The sequence below is a fragment of the Aotus nancymaae genome, unplaced genomic scaffold (genome assembly GCF_030222135.1).
Source record: "Aotus nancymaae isolate 86718 unplaced genomic scaffold, 86718_ANA_hifiasm-v0.15.2.pri h1tg000022l_1, whole genome shotgun sequence".
In the NCBI taxonomy this organism is placed as follows: domain Eukaryota; kingdom Metazoa; phylum Chordata; class Mammalia; order Primates; family Aotidae; genus Aotus; species Aotus nancymaae.
Genome location: NW_026988435.1, coordinates 18,075,671 through 18,092,104, shown reverse-complemented (window position 1 = coordinate 18,092,104; position 16,434 = coordinate 18,075,671). Strand labels below are relative to the sequence as shown.

Here is a 16,434-nt window from a genome sequence, read left to right as displayed (position 1 = left end):
GTTTTTAATGTGTTTGGTAGAGAAGGGAGAAATAAAATAATAGGTAAGTTACAACCTGGACCTAAGCCAGTAATAGAGACAAGATAAAACAATAACAACAACTAAACAAAACAACCTTACATTTATCATGCTACATAATTTTCATTGACATTCTCTATACTAGTCATACCTGAAAGTCTAATATTTGCTCAAAGGCCGAAGAAAAAGATTACAGATCAATAATCTTAGAAAAATGAAAAATTAAGATAAAAATTTGATGAAACATTTTTTCACATTGCTAAAAACCAAAAATTAATTTGAATGACAAATATACTAGATAGAGTGTAAAGCTACATACATTTTATATTTCTGATAAATATAAGAAACTAGCCATGTGAACATTTTTAAAAAATGATGGTAAACTAAAAGCAAGCCAATGACATGAGGAGTTCTATAAAATTTGTACCTAGTGTTGTCAAAAACTGTACTAGCATTTTTCATTAGTAAGTATTTGGTCTTTTGGATCTTTTACATTTGTATTAGTATATAATGAAAATGCCAAAATTGCTCAGAGAATAAAGATCATTCATTGATATCAGTCTTTTTCGCTAACTAAAAGACTAATCAGTAGAAACTGCTTAAGAGAGAGAGACTTCTCACTCAAATTGAAATATTATGATATAAAGTGTGTGTTATATTATTCCTTTATTTGCAAGTTTGTCTATAAACTTGAGCCATGGATATTCTTTTCATTTATTTCATTTTATCACTTAAGGAAGACAATGTGTATTTACATCTCTAATTTGAGCAAAATTGCAAAATTATATTACTTAGATTCCTGGCTGGTATTGTATCTAACAACAAAGAACCTGGTATTCTTTGTAAAAAGAACTTCAGGTACACCATAAGTAGTCAGAATTTGTTTTATCAGATGGAAATAAAATAATTTGAATATTGGAAGAAAATCAGAACCTGCTCCAAAACAGATTAGTTCTTCTATATGATAAAACCATAGACAGTTCAATTAGATTTCATGTACCCTTGGATTAATTCCATAATATTATTGCAAGGAAGAATAAGCATTTTTTTTTTAATTTGAAGAATCCTTTCTGAAACATGCCTAAAAGAGATTCAGTCGGCATACAACTGTAAGAATCCACAGGTACCTATAGGACCTGTGGGTATCATTGGCCTTTTCCTAAATCCTTGACGATCCCTTCTTTTTATGAACAATAACAAAAAATCTGTTTTGGATTTAAAATAAATTTTCCTATTAGGATTACAGCTATGTGTTGCTAAAATTCAATTATACAAATTCCAGATTGGAGCAGATGGACTTGGAATCATTTGGCAAAGAAGCAAAGGGACTTTTTTGGGTTCATGAAAGTGTGATGTAAAATTAGCAAATAGTGTATTACTTTATGTCATTGAAGTTAAGCTATGTACTAAAATAATAGCTTGATGTCAGTAAAAAGAAATGATAAAATAGTGGGTGGGAAAGAAAATCCTTGCACACACATTCACTCTAGCCTATCATGGTGAATGACTGAAGTTGCAGTTTCAGATAATGAGTGTTTTTTGCAAGGCTGACAACTCTGCTTATTTTGTAAAACCATTAGCCTAGTATAGATGAGAGATTATCGTCTTTGCTACCAAAGAGCTACTTTTTAACTTTAGGTTTTCAATTTACTAAGATGGGGCTGAAGGGGCAATGGACCATCTGGAACTGACACTATGAAGATAAATAAAATCTCATCAGTGACCTCTAAGGAACCTCTAAGTGACTTTTAAAATTAAAATTTTTAAGGTATACACACTTAAGAGAAATTCGGTCTCAATGTTTCATGCCACTTATTGTAATATTTTATTTATTCAAAAGTTATGCTAATTTAGAAGTATCACTGAACTCTTCAATCAAGATACAAAATTATTTTCCAAATAGATTCTGGACTCTAAAGGAAGAAAAGTTTTCTATCTTAGAAATATGTGATTGTATTCTGTAGAGAACACTAGTATGAAATATTATTGTATTTTAGTCAGCTTAAATTCCAGATTAATAACTCCATGCAATATACCAAAAATGCTATTCAGAACTAGGTACACAGACAGACTTTACATAGAGAGACAAGTCTTGGTGACTACTTCAAAATGAATTGATTCAAATCAGATACTTACAATATATTTCAGAAGAACAATATTCATTTTACCTTGGCTCCCTCAAATCCTTTCTGGAACAAGGTCAAGTGTAATAAAAAAAATCGTGTAAGGACAAATGAGCCGTCTCTCTATGATCAGGATTTTTAATGCTTCGCTTACCTTAGTTGTCCTGTGTCCTTTTATAGATAATAACCCACACGTGTCATTTAGTGTGACGTTTCTGTATAGTATAATAAGACAATCTTATATAGAAAAATTCAAGCTGAGCAATGGCTTTAAAAAGATTCTTCAATTTTGAAGAAAAAATGATCACATTTCTATATATTTTGGTACACTAGGGTTTTCTTAAATTGATCAGAGTAATGTATTACAGTGTTACACTATTTCGTGGTAGGTGTCTTAAATCAATCCCAAGAGGTTCTTGAGAACATAGATTTTGTAGTCAGGTCTGTATTCAAAGGAAGATTGTCCCTTTTGTTAACTTGGATTGGTTATCTAATCTTCATTTTTCTCATCTGTATAATGGGAATAATATCAACCACATAAGGCTCTTGTAGAAATTTAACAATATGGCGAACTTTTTAAAATGAGAATTCCCTGACATGTGGTTAGTACTCACCACATGGCAGTACATATTAAAATTAGTATCATGGATCAAATCTTTGATTTTACTATATATGCCGCCTTGCAATTATAACACGAGCATGTTGAAAACAGTAAAAAAGTAGATTAGGATTTTGCAGTTTTTACCACATCCTTGGGGAATCTGGTATGAAAAAAGAAATACTTAACATGTTACACTGTGCAGATTTCCTTCATATGGTTATTTTATATTTTTCCTGGAATACCACTACTCAGAAGTTCAATCACAAAGGCCATTTGATCACCTTATCCAAATTACAGTTAATGAGAGTTTCTTAGGATCTTAAGATGCATTAAAATATATAGGCACACTTTGAATATATAATACCATTGCAGGTTTTACACAAAAGAAGCCTAGATTTCCATCTACATTTATCTATTCAGCTGCTTGTTTAGATAAGAAAAAACAACTTATATTTAGAAAGACATTGAAGCCAGATACCATTTGATTTTTCTGTAGCTTAAGCTCTCTGATTTGGTGGTCATGGGGCATCATTGTTCTTAGCCATTGCTGTTTCTTTTTGGCTTAAGGAAAACCTTGACAATTTTTTTTTTAGCTAAAAAAATTTTAGCTAAAAAAAATTTTCTACTAGAAGCTTCAGATTTTAAAGACTTGCCTTTAATTAAACATTTGGAGTGAGAAATCCATTTTTTTATAGGCAGTGCTCACTAAAAGTGTGTTAAGTATAATTGAAATATGCACATTTTCAAGTATAGATCTTATCCTACATCTCAGAAGGTTGTGTCTTTGTTCATTTGGAATTAGTGTTGTCCATAACAAATTTCTGACTGGAGACTTGTTGCTGTTGCTAATTTAGTGTGAGACATTTGGTCATAATCCTAAACTCTCATTTGGGATGAGATTCTTATAAAATAAATGTTTTTTATCACATTTCATATCAAATGAGATACTGACAAAGCATTCTTTTAAAAAATCAGTTATGAACTTGACTACAAGAAAAGCAGAAAATACAGACTCCAAAATTCCTTTGGTACAGACATCATTCCATAAGGTAGCTAGTGTATGGCAAACAATAATAACAAAAAACATTTAAAAAATGGTACCAGTCTAAAAGCACTGGCTTGCTTTTCACTTTTAGTAAGTAAAGTAGTTATGAATGCAAAATGTTGATGCTTGGTAAAAATGCTAGTATAACCAAAGAGATTTTCTTTATATAAAGCTCTTCTCTGTATGATGTAATCTGTCATATCCTACACAAGGATAACTTTCTGTGAGTAAGGCAACATTTTCTGCCCTAAAGGACAATGGCAATTGATGGTACGTTGATCTCACCCAATCTATTGCTTCTGTTTCCCACACACACGCTCTTTCTGCCTCTGAGTGATTTTATAGGTTACTTAAGGAAAGGCATTTGCAGATGGTGAGTCTATCAAGTATAAAATAGAATCTATATTTTGCCTGATAAATAAATAGTCATGAGAAACACTTCTAGTTGAAATACTCTGATGTCTTCCTTTCCATGAACCATCTTAAAATTGAAGGTCTTATAAGTCTATATGATTTGTTAATTCCTGAATTATTTTATTAGGGAGACGCTGTTTTCAGAATATCTTAAAAAATTCACCCACATAAGGAAATTTGCCCGAGATAAGCTGGTGGTGTATATTATTTGGAGACATGAGCTAGACATTGCAAATCCTGAACTGGGTAAACCAAGCCCAAGTGTTTAAAATGAAAGTTTTGAAGAATTTTAATTATTTTCCTGTTCCAGAGATAAAAGAGATGTTAATCCAGTGCCCTTTTGGATTTTCCCAGACCACAGTATTATCAAATTTAGACTTATTGGGCCTTTGGGGTGGTGGGGAGTGAACTAGTTTCTCCCTAATGGTTACGTCTTTTTTCATGGGGTGCTAAAACAATAGCACATTCAGAATTATTACTGTGAGAATTCAAGTGATTCAACTTTAGCAACCTAATGCACTTTTCTTCTTTACAAGTAAATACTGTAGATCAAAAAGTGTGCTGAAATTACTCTTAATGCTTTACAAGAAGAGCAGTTGTTTTATTCTTTTGCAAGGCTATTTCATTACAGTAATTTTCAAGCATACTGAGGTACCATAAGATCTCTCCTAATTGCTTGAATGTCGCTGACCTTTTTTTTTAAAAAAAAAAAAACACACACAACGCGCATAATCTGCAAGGGAGAACTAAATTAAGTAGCAGCCCCAAAATGTATCCACCAAACAAAGGCTCTTCCTCACACTGCCCCTTAAGGAGAGACTCTTTCCTAATATTTTCCAGTAGGGGGAACTAAAGACTCACCATCCAGCATTTAGCTCAGCTCAGGGACCTGCGTGAGTTCCTATAAGCCGCCTTCTAATCATCTGAACAAGCATCAAACAGCTACCAGCGAGCCTGTGATCACACGTGGGCCCAGCCACACCGGCCATATCGGGGCACCGCAGACACTGGCATCCCTTTGATCTCACCTGGCCTTCCCTAATCATCCCCGGTCCTGAATGGCATCACTTGGTAGTCTTGGCCTTAATTTTCAGGGTTTTGTCGTCTTGGGGCTGAAATTCTGCCTTTTTGAGCTTCCATGAGCTCAGCTTGGTTTTCAGCTTTCCACAACCAGAGCTTATGTTTTCCGAAATTCCTTCTGGAGGTGCTGGTCTCTGGAGGGTAAAGACTTCGGGGATCCCTCGCCCCCAAACTCTGTAATCCCCTCTCCCCCATCCTCAGCATCTCCTTTGGAACTCCCTCTCAGGGCGCGATCGCGCATCAAACTCATCTTTGAAGGGTCAAAAGGCAACTGAGTAACATAAGACGGGATGCCATCCCTTCCTTTCCCTCCTCCCCTCGGGGATGCCGCAGGGGGCCATAGATCTTGGCTAAAATGAGCCGCTAGAGGTTAGAGATTTCTGCACCCTTCCTCCCCCCACCCACCCCTTGTGCTTTTTAACCATATAGGAAGCATCCACACACAACCTTTCCGGTCTAAAAGGTGCTTACATTTCGTTTCCTTTCCTTTTCTCCCCCCTACTCGGCTTCTCATTTGGCTAAAAGGTGAAGAGTGAGTGTTTGTGTGATTTTGACGGGTAATGAGGCTGCGCCCTGGGTCCTGGAGGGTGATCTTTTTCAAGAAAACGCGAGCAGCTCCGGCAGACGGAGGGATGAATAATTAGGAAGGGCTTCCATGAAATCACTCACCGAGAAAATTACCTGCCCATTAAACGGGACGCGGCGAGGAGCAGGAGGCTGGAGCCCACCTATCCCCCCCGGAGGCGGGAAGGAGGGGGCCCCGGGAGGCGCGGGGAAGCGGACGGAGTTGACCGGTGGCCTCGGCCCTGGGCAGCCGGCGGGGCTCTCCGAATTTGTTGCTCTCCGTCCCGCTGGGACTCTCCGCTCTCCGGGACCCCCTCCCCGCTCCCCTGCGCCGGCGGGTGGCGGAGTCTGGGGGCGGAGGGCTCGGCGCACCCCCTTGCCGCCCCCGCCCCTCCCCGGGGCAGACTCCAAGCAGCCTTCGTTCCTCCCTCCCCTCCCGCCTCCTCGCCTTCCCTCCTCTAAGTCCTTCCACCCGCGGCAGCTGCTGGAGGAGGCGGACGCTTTGCTGCCCGGCTGCCCGAGCAGCGGCGGCGTCCGGACCGCGGGGACCTGCGGGGGGACCCGGGCGAGCGGCAGACCGCGCCTGGCGCTGGACGGAGCGCTCCCTTTCTCCGCCGCTCCCGGGCTGGGCTCACGCGCCCGGCTCTGCGCTCGCCCGCAGCCGCCGCCGGGTGCACAATCGCTCAGAGGCGGCCCCCAGGGGTGGCTGCAGCCTCAGCCTCAGCCCGGCCCCTCCCTCCCTCCCTCGCTCGCTCCTTCCCTGCCTCCCTCCCCGCAGCCCCACCACGTAGGAGTTCGGATTCTCCACCCGAATCGTCCTGATTTCCCTTTTCCTCTCTTTTGGAAACAAGAGAGGTGGAGGGAGGCAACGAGGCTGCAAAGGAGAGGCCCGCCAAATCTGCCCGCCTGCAAAGTGTTGCTTTGACACATCCTTATTATGGAAGTTAAGTAAATATATATATATATATATATATTAAAAAAAAATCACTCCGGACGTGGAGCTGCTACGGAGAAGGAAACCGGGGGAAAGAAAACCAGTAGGCAGGCCAATGGTTTTTCGGCAGCGCGCTGGCAAGTTTGTGGAACACTTTCTAGGAATTAGGTCTTTTCCTCCCCCTTCATCATCTTGACTTCTGAAGAAAGAACTTGGCTTTGGATTGCAAGGGAGCCTAAGGAGAGAGGGTTAGACACACTTAAATAATACCTCTGGCTGGGCTGAATTTGTGGGAATTTAGGAAGCCAGAGTGTTGGAAATACAGCAGCCTTTGAAGTGCCCTCTGTTAATTTGGATGGATCTAAATGTGCCCCGTTCAAGACCTCTCCACCAACCCCGTCTGATCTTGCGATTTGCTCTTCTTGACTTTAATTAGTATCTAGGAAAGTCTAAACTTTGGACCTACCTCTTTTTTTGATACTTATTTTTGTACTTTTGCTCTCTGGGATTGGTTTCTTAAACAATCTGGATCTTTTTAATATGTCAAAATGAGTCTGCTGATGTTTACACAACTACTGCTCTGTGGATTTTTATATGTTCGGGTTGATGGTAAGTTAAAAATGCTTTTATCTTTTTTTTTTTGCACCCCTCACCCCCCAACCCCCCAAACCATTTATTTTTGAATTTGAGGTGGGTTATAAATAAAATGACAGTTTGTCTGTAAGTCCATTTTGGCCAGGCACGGGCTCCTTGGGGGCAGAGGTTTTATTTAAGTCTTTTGTTTCTAAACTGCTGCATGTTAGTAGTGGAACATGTTAGTAGTCACCTATTGTTGTGATTGTTGTTGTAATTTACTTAATTAATTAAGGAGTTGGATAGTAAGTGATGGGCTCCCGGTTTTGTTAGAAAAAGAAGTATTAAAGTGAATCTCCTGAAAGAGCCTAGTACTATTGTGCCTGCTCTCTGTTTGATGTTTGCTCTTGTGTCTGAACTTTGACTTAGACATTCAAGTGAAGAAATACGGTAATAGACACTCTAAGGAAGGTTCAATGGGTTAGGAATTTGAGACTGAGATCAGTGTGTATCACCTGTGTGCCATGAATGCTCTCCTAGCGTTAAATCAGAATGAAGAATTTAGATCCTAGGGAGAAAACTGTCAAAAGTGAGACTGGGCGAGGCTCCACGAAGGGGGAAGCATCAGCTATGGTCTGGCCACAGGAGTGGAACAGTTAGCTCAGTCCCCAGTGGGCAAACACAATGGGGGTCTTAAACAGGTGCTGGAGGTGTCTCCATCTAGGCTGAGTCAGTCTGTCAAGCCGACAGCATTCTGCCTCTGATTCTCTTGTCTTTTGTTCAGATTTGGTTTACTTGGATGTTTTCACAGGATGTCAATTTATTGTGCGACTATTGCAAAATCCTTTTTTGTGGCTCCTTTGAATGAAGAGTGGAAATAATCATTAACATGCTTTTGATTTGTATTCAAAAGAAAAAAGTTAAAAGAATATTGGCTATTAACCTAGAGACTTTAATTTTTGTATCCATGGAAAGAATTGGTGTAAGGGAAGGACTAGGTAATTATTTTTTTCCTAACTGGAAATGTGGATTTCAGTACTTTAGGTTTTTAATTACTTACTGTACTTGTAAAGAACCTAAAGTGTATTAGTCCAACTGTTTGAGCCATCATAATAGCTTGTTGCCACTTAAACTTTGCTCCACCATTTGCATTGTGGATGAATTCATTATTTGGGACACTGCCTATTTTTGCCCATCTGTGGTAGCTAACTTTGTTCCTGGCAGCTACTGCTGCATAGAACCCAATGTATTGGACTCAAAAAGGAAGGCTTTCTATAAACATGAGGCAATACAGATGAGTTTACCTACTGTCAAGTGGCTGTTTTAAATCATGGACTACAAGAGTATCTTTGCCCCCCAGCGATAGTAGGGGAGGGATGCATGTATGTGCGCTGCTTCTCTCTTTTCCCAGTCTAGTAGATGTTTAGGGTTTAATTATTGTGAATGATACTACAGCCACATCTATAACCATTTTCATGCATTTCTTTTTCGGTACATTAAAATACATGTACATTACCATAACAAAATGGGGCTACCTATTTGTCCCAGGTGTGTTTGATTTTCATGATAAGAAGACTTTGGTATAACTTTTTAAAGAATATGACCTCATAAACCATGAATTTACAGAAATGCATGTATAAACTATACATTAGACTACAGAATTATCACCAAGGGTTTTTTTTAATATATGTATTTTTAAATCAGTGCGTTGCTAGGAGGAATACAATTATATTGCTCAGGGGAAGTGACAGAGGAAATCAGAAGAGCTTGGTGTTACAGAATGTAATTAATATACAGGGTGTTTGGAGATATATGAAACAAATGCAATTAACCAGCTTGCTGGAACAGCAGTAGCAAGACAGCATTTCTGTCTGCCTTCCCTCCCTTCCTTCTTTCGTTTCTCCCTCTCTTCTCTCTCTCCTTTTTATTACTCTCTCCCTTCTTTCCTTCCTCCTCTCCCACACCACCCTTCTCCTGCCCCCAAAGACAACCTAGAACATTTGTTTTGATTTAACATTATAGGATAAGGGGGCAGTTTGTGTCTGGGCCACAATTATGCAGCAGAATTCATAGTAATGTAGTGAAAAACGCCAGAGTTGAGGAGTTGACACTGGAAAGGCAATGTGAAATTTGGTGTGTGTGAAACTAGTTTTGCATTAGCATCTGCTGTGTCAAAAGCAAAGGAAACCCTGGACACTCTTACTAAATTAGTATGTAAATCATACGTTTGACATTGGATTGCCTTTGGATACTTCAGAATGACAGTTTCTCCAGGGGGATTGTTGAAAATTTGGGATGTGGACAACACTGCCCTCTAGGCTGTTTCAACACTTTGAGAATGTTCACATATACAGTGAAGAGGTTGGATTGTAGGATCTCTAAGCTTTGCTACTCTTCCAGAATTCTATGATTTCTATTTACTTATTCTTCTGAGAGGTGTGTGCTTATACTTCACATGAATTTCAAATGTAGAGAAGCTTGTACCATTTCAAAGATATACTGACCATCCGTGTGCTAGTCACAGATAATTAATTTTATTCAGTGACAAATGATACATAGATTTGCATTGATATTTGCTTGGTGGGTTATTTATATGTGCATTTTTATAGTATATGAAAAATGTTAGAGTTTTGCCACCTCGTAGAAGCTGTATGCTAATATTATTTATAATTTTTCAGTATTGTGTCCCTGCAGCAATTTATAGAGAGCAAATATTAATTTAGTTGAGAACTGTAGATAAACTTTTCTATTTGGGATGTAAATAATGGTTTTCTTATTAATACAGATTAATTAATCACATCTAGGCTTTTCTGTATGATTATGTAGGAGAATACATATTAAGGTTAGTCTTTGTTCTCCAGCTTTTCTTTATTTTTGAATAAGAATAATGTTTTGCAGTTATTTATGGGGAATTGATATGAACCATGGCAAGACTTTTAAATTACATCTGTATCCCACGCATTATGTCAATCCGATAATTTTGCAATACTTGTGAAAAGGTGTCTTAAAATGAGAATGACTTTCTCATCTTTATTCTTTATTCTTAAATGAAAATGGCACACATGATATTAGGAGAGATAAATATAATAAATATAATAAAGATAATGTATGTGCTTAGTGCAGATGCATAATCTCATATAGGTTTATACATGTTGCTAAAGTGCTTTTTTTCAGTAATGGGCTTATTATAGCCATATGTAGTCTATTTCAGAACTTAAATGGTATATAAGTAACCTGAAATGTGTTCTTGAAGCTATACAGTAATTTCGGGTTTGAATTGGCTTTGTTTGAATAACCTTTGATGCTACGTAACATGTGGACCATAAACCAAAAGGATTTCTTAGAACATTAAACAAGAAATATTGTAAAAAATAAAATAAAAAAGGTCATGATTATATAAAAAGAGTAGTTCTGGCCATCTCATCTCTGACCAACTTGTATAAAATAGCATCTTTGACATTAAAAATATAGATATGTAAGCACATTGTATAAATTGGGATACATATATAGTAATGAAGGGAGCTTATGATGTGGGATGTGTATGTGCCTGTAATATCTGCTGAAGTAGTTCCAGAAGTCTACAGGAGATACATTTAATTCCATGTGCAATTTGGTTTTTGAATAGTGTTAGAAAAAAAGACTATTATCTTATTTACGATTTCTCCTTTTCCTGCTTTTTTCTTCTCTTTCTTCTTCTCATTCATATTCTCTTTCCTTTCCTTCTTATTCTCCTCCTCTTTTTTTCTTTTTTGGACCTAATGAAAAGGAATTAGAGAAACATTTGAAGAGTGAAGAAGGTAGGTGAGGATGTTTCTTGAATAATAATTTAGAAAATCTGCATTTAAAGGGAAAATGTGAATAATATTTTACCTTCAGTTATATCCAGTTGGGGTTTTAACTTCCTCACTTTTTCCCCACAACACCATATGTATTTGTAGCTTTATGCAGACTTGCTTTGCAAGGATCCTATCATTTTCCAGTTTAGATAAGTAAGTCTTCAGATCTGAGTTCAAGCAAACAATGGAGATTCATAGAGTGCCATTGTACAGATTTATTTCTAATGAAAAGCATTGCTACGTTTCTTACAGTGTCTCCAGATTTAGATTTATCAACCTGAATCAGTACATTGGCATGGATATTGCTTTTCTTTTTTTTTTTTTTAAGTTATTATATAAAGAATAAAGAAATGATTATAAATTCTTTTCAAAAATAAATACCAATAAACTCTATTAATGTTTTAGCAGCGTGTTATACCATGACAGAGTACAATATGGCATCTAGGGTAGCACGCTTACCCCAAATACCTGACTCAAAGCAGTGTTGGAGTAACAGAGGCCTCAACCCTCAGTGTTTTCTCCTCCATTTGCAGCCAATCCTTAGAATCGTTTATCTAATCCCATAAATTTTAAATATATATTTGGATTGATAATTCTCCAATTGCCCTAATCATTGCATGGAGGGATATAAGATCCATAAGGGCATAACCTGGCTGTTCTATATGCTGTCGTGTCTCCAGTGCTTGCAACAGTGCTTGACATACTCACCTGACTACTTGACATCTTTGCTTCATGTCCAATAAGAACATACAAAACTCAAGCATAAGACAGAATCTTCTCCTCTTTCTAGTCATTCCCATCACAGTAAATGGCTTCCACCATTCACAGACTTTTTTGTGACCCCCAGTGAGAAACCATTCTTCACTTGTTCTTACAACCTGTATTCATCTTGTTCATAGAATTGTGCAACCATCACTATAATATAACTTTAAAATGTTTTTAATTATTCAAGAAAGAAACTGTGTACCCTATTCCACCATCCCTCCACCAACCACAAGAAACCACCACTCAACTTCTGTCTCTATGGATTTGTCTTTTCTGGACATTTCATATAAATGCAGTTATACAATATATGATGCTATTCTGTGACCAGCTTCTTTCCTTTAGCATGACGTTTTTCAAAGGTCATCCATGTCATAGCATGTATCAGTACGTCATTCCTTTTTATTGCCCAATCATATTCCATATCATTTATTCTTTGTTTTACTAGTTGATGAACATTTAGGTTGTTTCCATTTTTGGCTGTTATAGATATTGCTACTTTGAACATCCGTGTACTAACTTTTGTGTGAACATACATCTTCATTTAACGTGGGGTAGAAATGCTGGGTCGTATGTTTAGTCTGTGTTTCACGTTTTGAGGAACTGCAAGACTATTTTCCAAAGCAGCCAAGCTACTTTACATTCCCGCTAATAATGTATGAGGTAAATATTTTCTTTTAATTGATCATGGAAAAAAGAGCTGAAGGGCCTTTTGAGTTGGATATGATGTTTTGAAGTGAAACAATTTTATATTATAATAATCTCTCAAATCCACAATAGTCCTGATTCCTAATCCTTTCAGTGATTGCTGTCTTCTAAGTCTTCCTCAGTTGTCTTGTAAAATTTTACAAAGTAGTACCTCAGTTGAACTTGTCACTTTTAGCAGAGATCTCAGAATACTAAGTATAAATCATAGAATGATAGCATCTTGGAGCTATTAGAAATACTTGAAACTATGCGGCACAACTCTCTTATTGGTTGGGCCCATGGAGAACTGAAGCTTAGAGATTTTATGTGCCTTGTCACAGATCCGTTGGTATGTAGTGGTAGAGCAGAAACTAGACTCCAGGGATGCTTCAGCTCTGTACCATGCTTCTACCTATGAGAGACTGTTTCTGGATTCTCAGTCCTGGAACTCCTTAGTAATAATTCCAGGTTCTTGTTACTGAAAATGACCAGCTATCTTCTGAAGAGTCCATGAGAGAATTAGCTTGGATATGTTTAGGTTATTCATTTGATTCAACATGTGCATATTGACAACACCACTTGCTTGGCTCTGTGAAGAACATACTGACCTGTTAAAATGTTCGTACCTTCAAGGAAATCACGGCTTAGTAGGGAAGGTATCAAATGTTCAAGTCACTAGAACAAAAAAGTAGTGTCTCATAAATAGGAAGTTTGAAGGCATATTCCTTCTCTGAGTCTTGGGAACTCAGAGAAGGAATAGGTGATTTCCAGCTGGTACAATTTGGGAAGGGTCAACACCAAATGGGTCTCTTAACCTGGACCTGAGAGGAATGAACAGTGGGATTTGGGTGGGGAAAAGGATTGGAAATTGAATTCCATGAAAAGAAGTAACCAGAAAAATGGCATGAGGATGACAAAGGGGTGCTAAGATAAAGGCAAAACGTCTAGATTGATTGCAGCATAGTTTGCGTGGAGGGAAGAAGGATAAGATGATTATTGAAATACACTCAGCAAACACTACTGAGTGAGTATGAACAAGTCATTTCATCTTTCTATGCCTCAGTGTCCTTCTCTGTAAAATGAGCATGGTAATAATGTGTATCTCATACAGTTATAGTGAGAAATAAACAAAACATTTTTAAAAATATAAAGATACATATAAATAAACATATATATATAATAAAGATGTATATAAAGATGTATGATGCCATGAACAGTGCCTGGTACTTTATCAGTGCCACTTAAGCATAACTTATTGTTATTGTTAGTATATTTTTATTAGATTATTCCCTGCCTAGAATGAACAAGGAAAATAACTAGAAGAGGACTTTGCTATCAGACTAATTATGGACTACAATTGGGGTGCATGATAGGACAATTTGAATAAGATTTTTCAACTGTGAGTCTTCAGGTAACTGATTAAGAATTTTTGTTGCCTCTGAAGGGCACTTATCGGTGGCCTCACCTACACAACTGTAACAAATGTGCTATGGTGTGTGTTTCCATTGCATCATATGCTGATTACAAAACACATGTGATTCCCAAGTGAATGGTGTTATGAATGAAGAGAGTAAGCAAGAGAGGAATCATACAATGGCAATTTGTTAGCAAGGAGACCATGCTTGTATAAGCCTGCATTTTGGTTCATGTTGACTGATTTACATTTCATCCTGGATAATTTTTACCTGGTGCTTTGATATAATGTACCATGGAGATAAATCTCGTGTAAGACAAACTTACTGAGTTCTGAATAAACACTTCTAGAACAGAAGACCTGTGTAAAACTTAATGTTTGGTATCCACTCACTAATTCTTTTTCTGGATAGCCCATTTAACTTTCCTTTAGTATTTAGTATCTAGTATAAGACATTGAATATAATAACTTTTTATAATTATCCATTAATTACATTTGCATGATGAGTAGTTACATATATCAGAAAGGATTGCTTGAATAAAACCATATCATTAGTATCGTGGAGGTGACATACCTTTGATGATCAGAAGCTCTGGACTGCACTGTTAGCTTTCCTAGTAGATTGTTGATTTTATAGCCTTAGAATCTTACCAAAAATGACTTAATTTGACTGTGTGGTTTCCTTAGAGTATTGTTCCTAGCCTTTTGGAAATGAGCTGGAGAACACGGAATATAACTCAACTATCCCATTACAAGACTTTTCAAGCTTAAACAAGGAACACCCAGGTGCAACCAGATTGGAATTTCGGGGATTTTCCCCAAACCTCTGCAACACTCATAACCAATTAAAATGTTCATAAGTGTGATTTAAAAAGGGAGAACTTTTGACTTTCAAAAAAATTGAGTTAAGAGTTATTCTTTTTTTTAATTGCATTTTAGGTTTGGGGGTACATGTGAAGAACATGCAAGAAGAGTTATTCTTTATAAAGGAAAGTTTATACTTTAAAGTTTTACATACTTTAAAGTTTTACAATACATGTGTTTCCAAATACTAGCAAATGCTAGAATATGATTGAACTTATTTAGATATAGCTGATGATTATAGAATATAGTTTTTAGGGCTAAATTAAGGGAAATTTAGAATAAATCAAGCAATAGGCACTCATGTGTTTTATATCTCTCTTATAGAGTAAATTTTAATGTGTTGCCAAATAACAGTACAGTTATTGAAAACCAGGCTTATTACTGTTCCATTAAACTTAGAAGGCATTTCACCTTCCTCTTCTTAAGTATATAACAACTTGTGTATTCTAAATACCTTTGAATGCCAGCAACAACAAGCTATTACCCAAACTCCAATCATTTTAGTGCCGCTTCCCCCTATGTCTGTCATGGATTAGAGTAGAAACTGGGTAGGAGAAATGTAACCTTTTTAAAACAAATGCCAGGTACAACATTCTCAGTGTTTGTTTTTATGTTTTTTATTTATTGATTTATTTTTATTTTTTAGAATGAAGTTCATTTTATATATTTATTATTATTTTTTATTATACTTTAGGTTCTGGGGTACATGTACAGATCATGCAGGATTGTTGCATAGGTACATACATGGCATTTCCCCCCCCATGCAAAATTGGCTACGAAGCGTTAGAACATTTAATGTGTTCTAAACATTTTTTTTTGCATTGTAATTGTTTTCATATAATTTCAAGATTTAAACACTAATACTGAAAAAGTATTTCAGGCCACACAGCGTGGCTCATGCCTGTAATCTCAGTACTTTGGGAGACTGGGTGGCTCTCCTGAGCCCATGTCTGCCTGGGCAACATGGTGAAACCCTGTCTCTGCAAAAAAAGAAAAAAGAAATTATTCAGGCACAGTAGTGCTCACCCTTAGTCCAGCTCCTTGGGAGGCTGAGGTAGAAGGATTGCTCATGTCTGCGAGGTCAAGGCTGCGGTGAGCTTTGATTACACCACTGCACTCCAGCCAGGGCGACAGAGGAAGACCCTGTCTCAAAAACAAACAAACAAACAAATAAAACATCAATGGTACATAAGCGCTGCATTCACAAATCAAGTTGTCACTCAGTTGAGGTTTGCAGCCTCCTTTTCTGCCCAAAACATGGCCGGTGCTGTTCAATAACTTCACCAGAAAGAAGTGCTAACAGATTTAACTGGGTTATTCCTCGCTGGCTATTATGAAACGTGTAAGTCATTTCATAGCTAAGTACGTTTTTAAGTGTTTCAGTCCCACCTTTGTGATTTGAAAGCCTGAATAATGTCAACTTTTAATACAAAAATGAAAGAAAAAACAATCAGAAAAATACGTACAACATGTGGGTACAGATTTTGGGCAAATATAGCTCTTACCCCTCGCCTTCCAC

General features: G+C 37.3%; 1 protein-coding gene across 27 annotated transcripts in view; it reads left to right on the top strand.

The window, feature by feature from the left end:
• Positions 1 to 16,434, top strand: part of ROBO2 (roundabout guidance receptor 2) — a 1,679,075-nt gene that overhangs the window by 1,081,674 nt on the left and 580,967 nt on the right. For 5 of the 27 annotated variants that reach the window (XM_012444749.3, XM_064380031.1, XM_064380038.1 and 2 more), the window contains exon 1: positions 6,632 to 7,388. The exons of 21 other annotated variants lie outside the window; for them this stretch is intronic. In XM_012444749.3, the coding sequence (XP_012300172.2) occupies positions 7,328 to 7,388 (61 nt within the window). In that variant the 5' untranslated portion in view covers positions 6,632 to 7,327. Of the gene's footprint in view, positions 1 to 6,631; positions 7,389 to 16,434 lie in introns of those variants that run through there. One more of the 27 variants, XM_064380027.1, reaches the window with a different exon arrangement.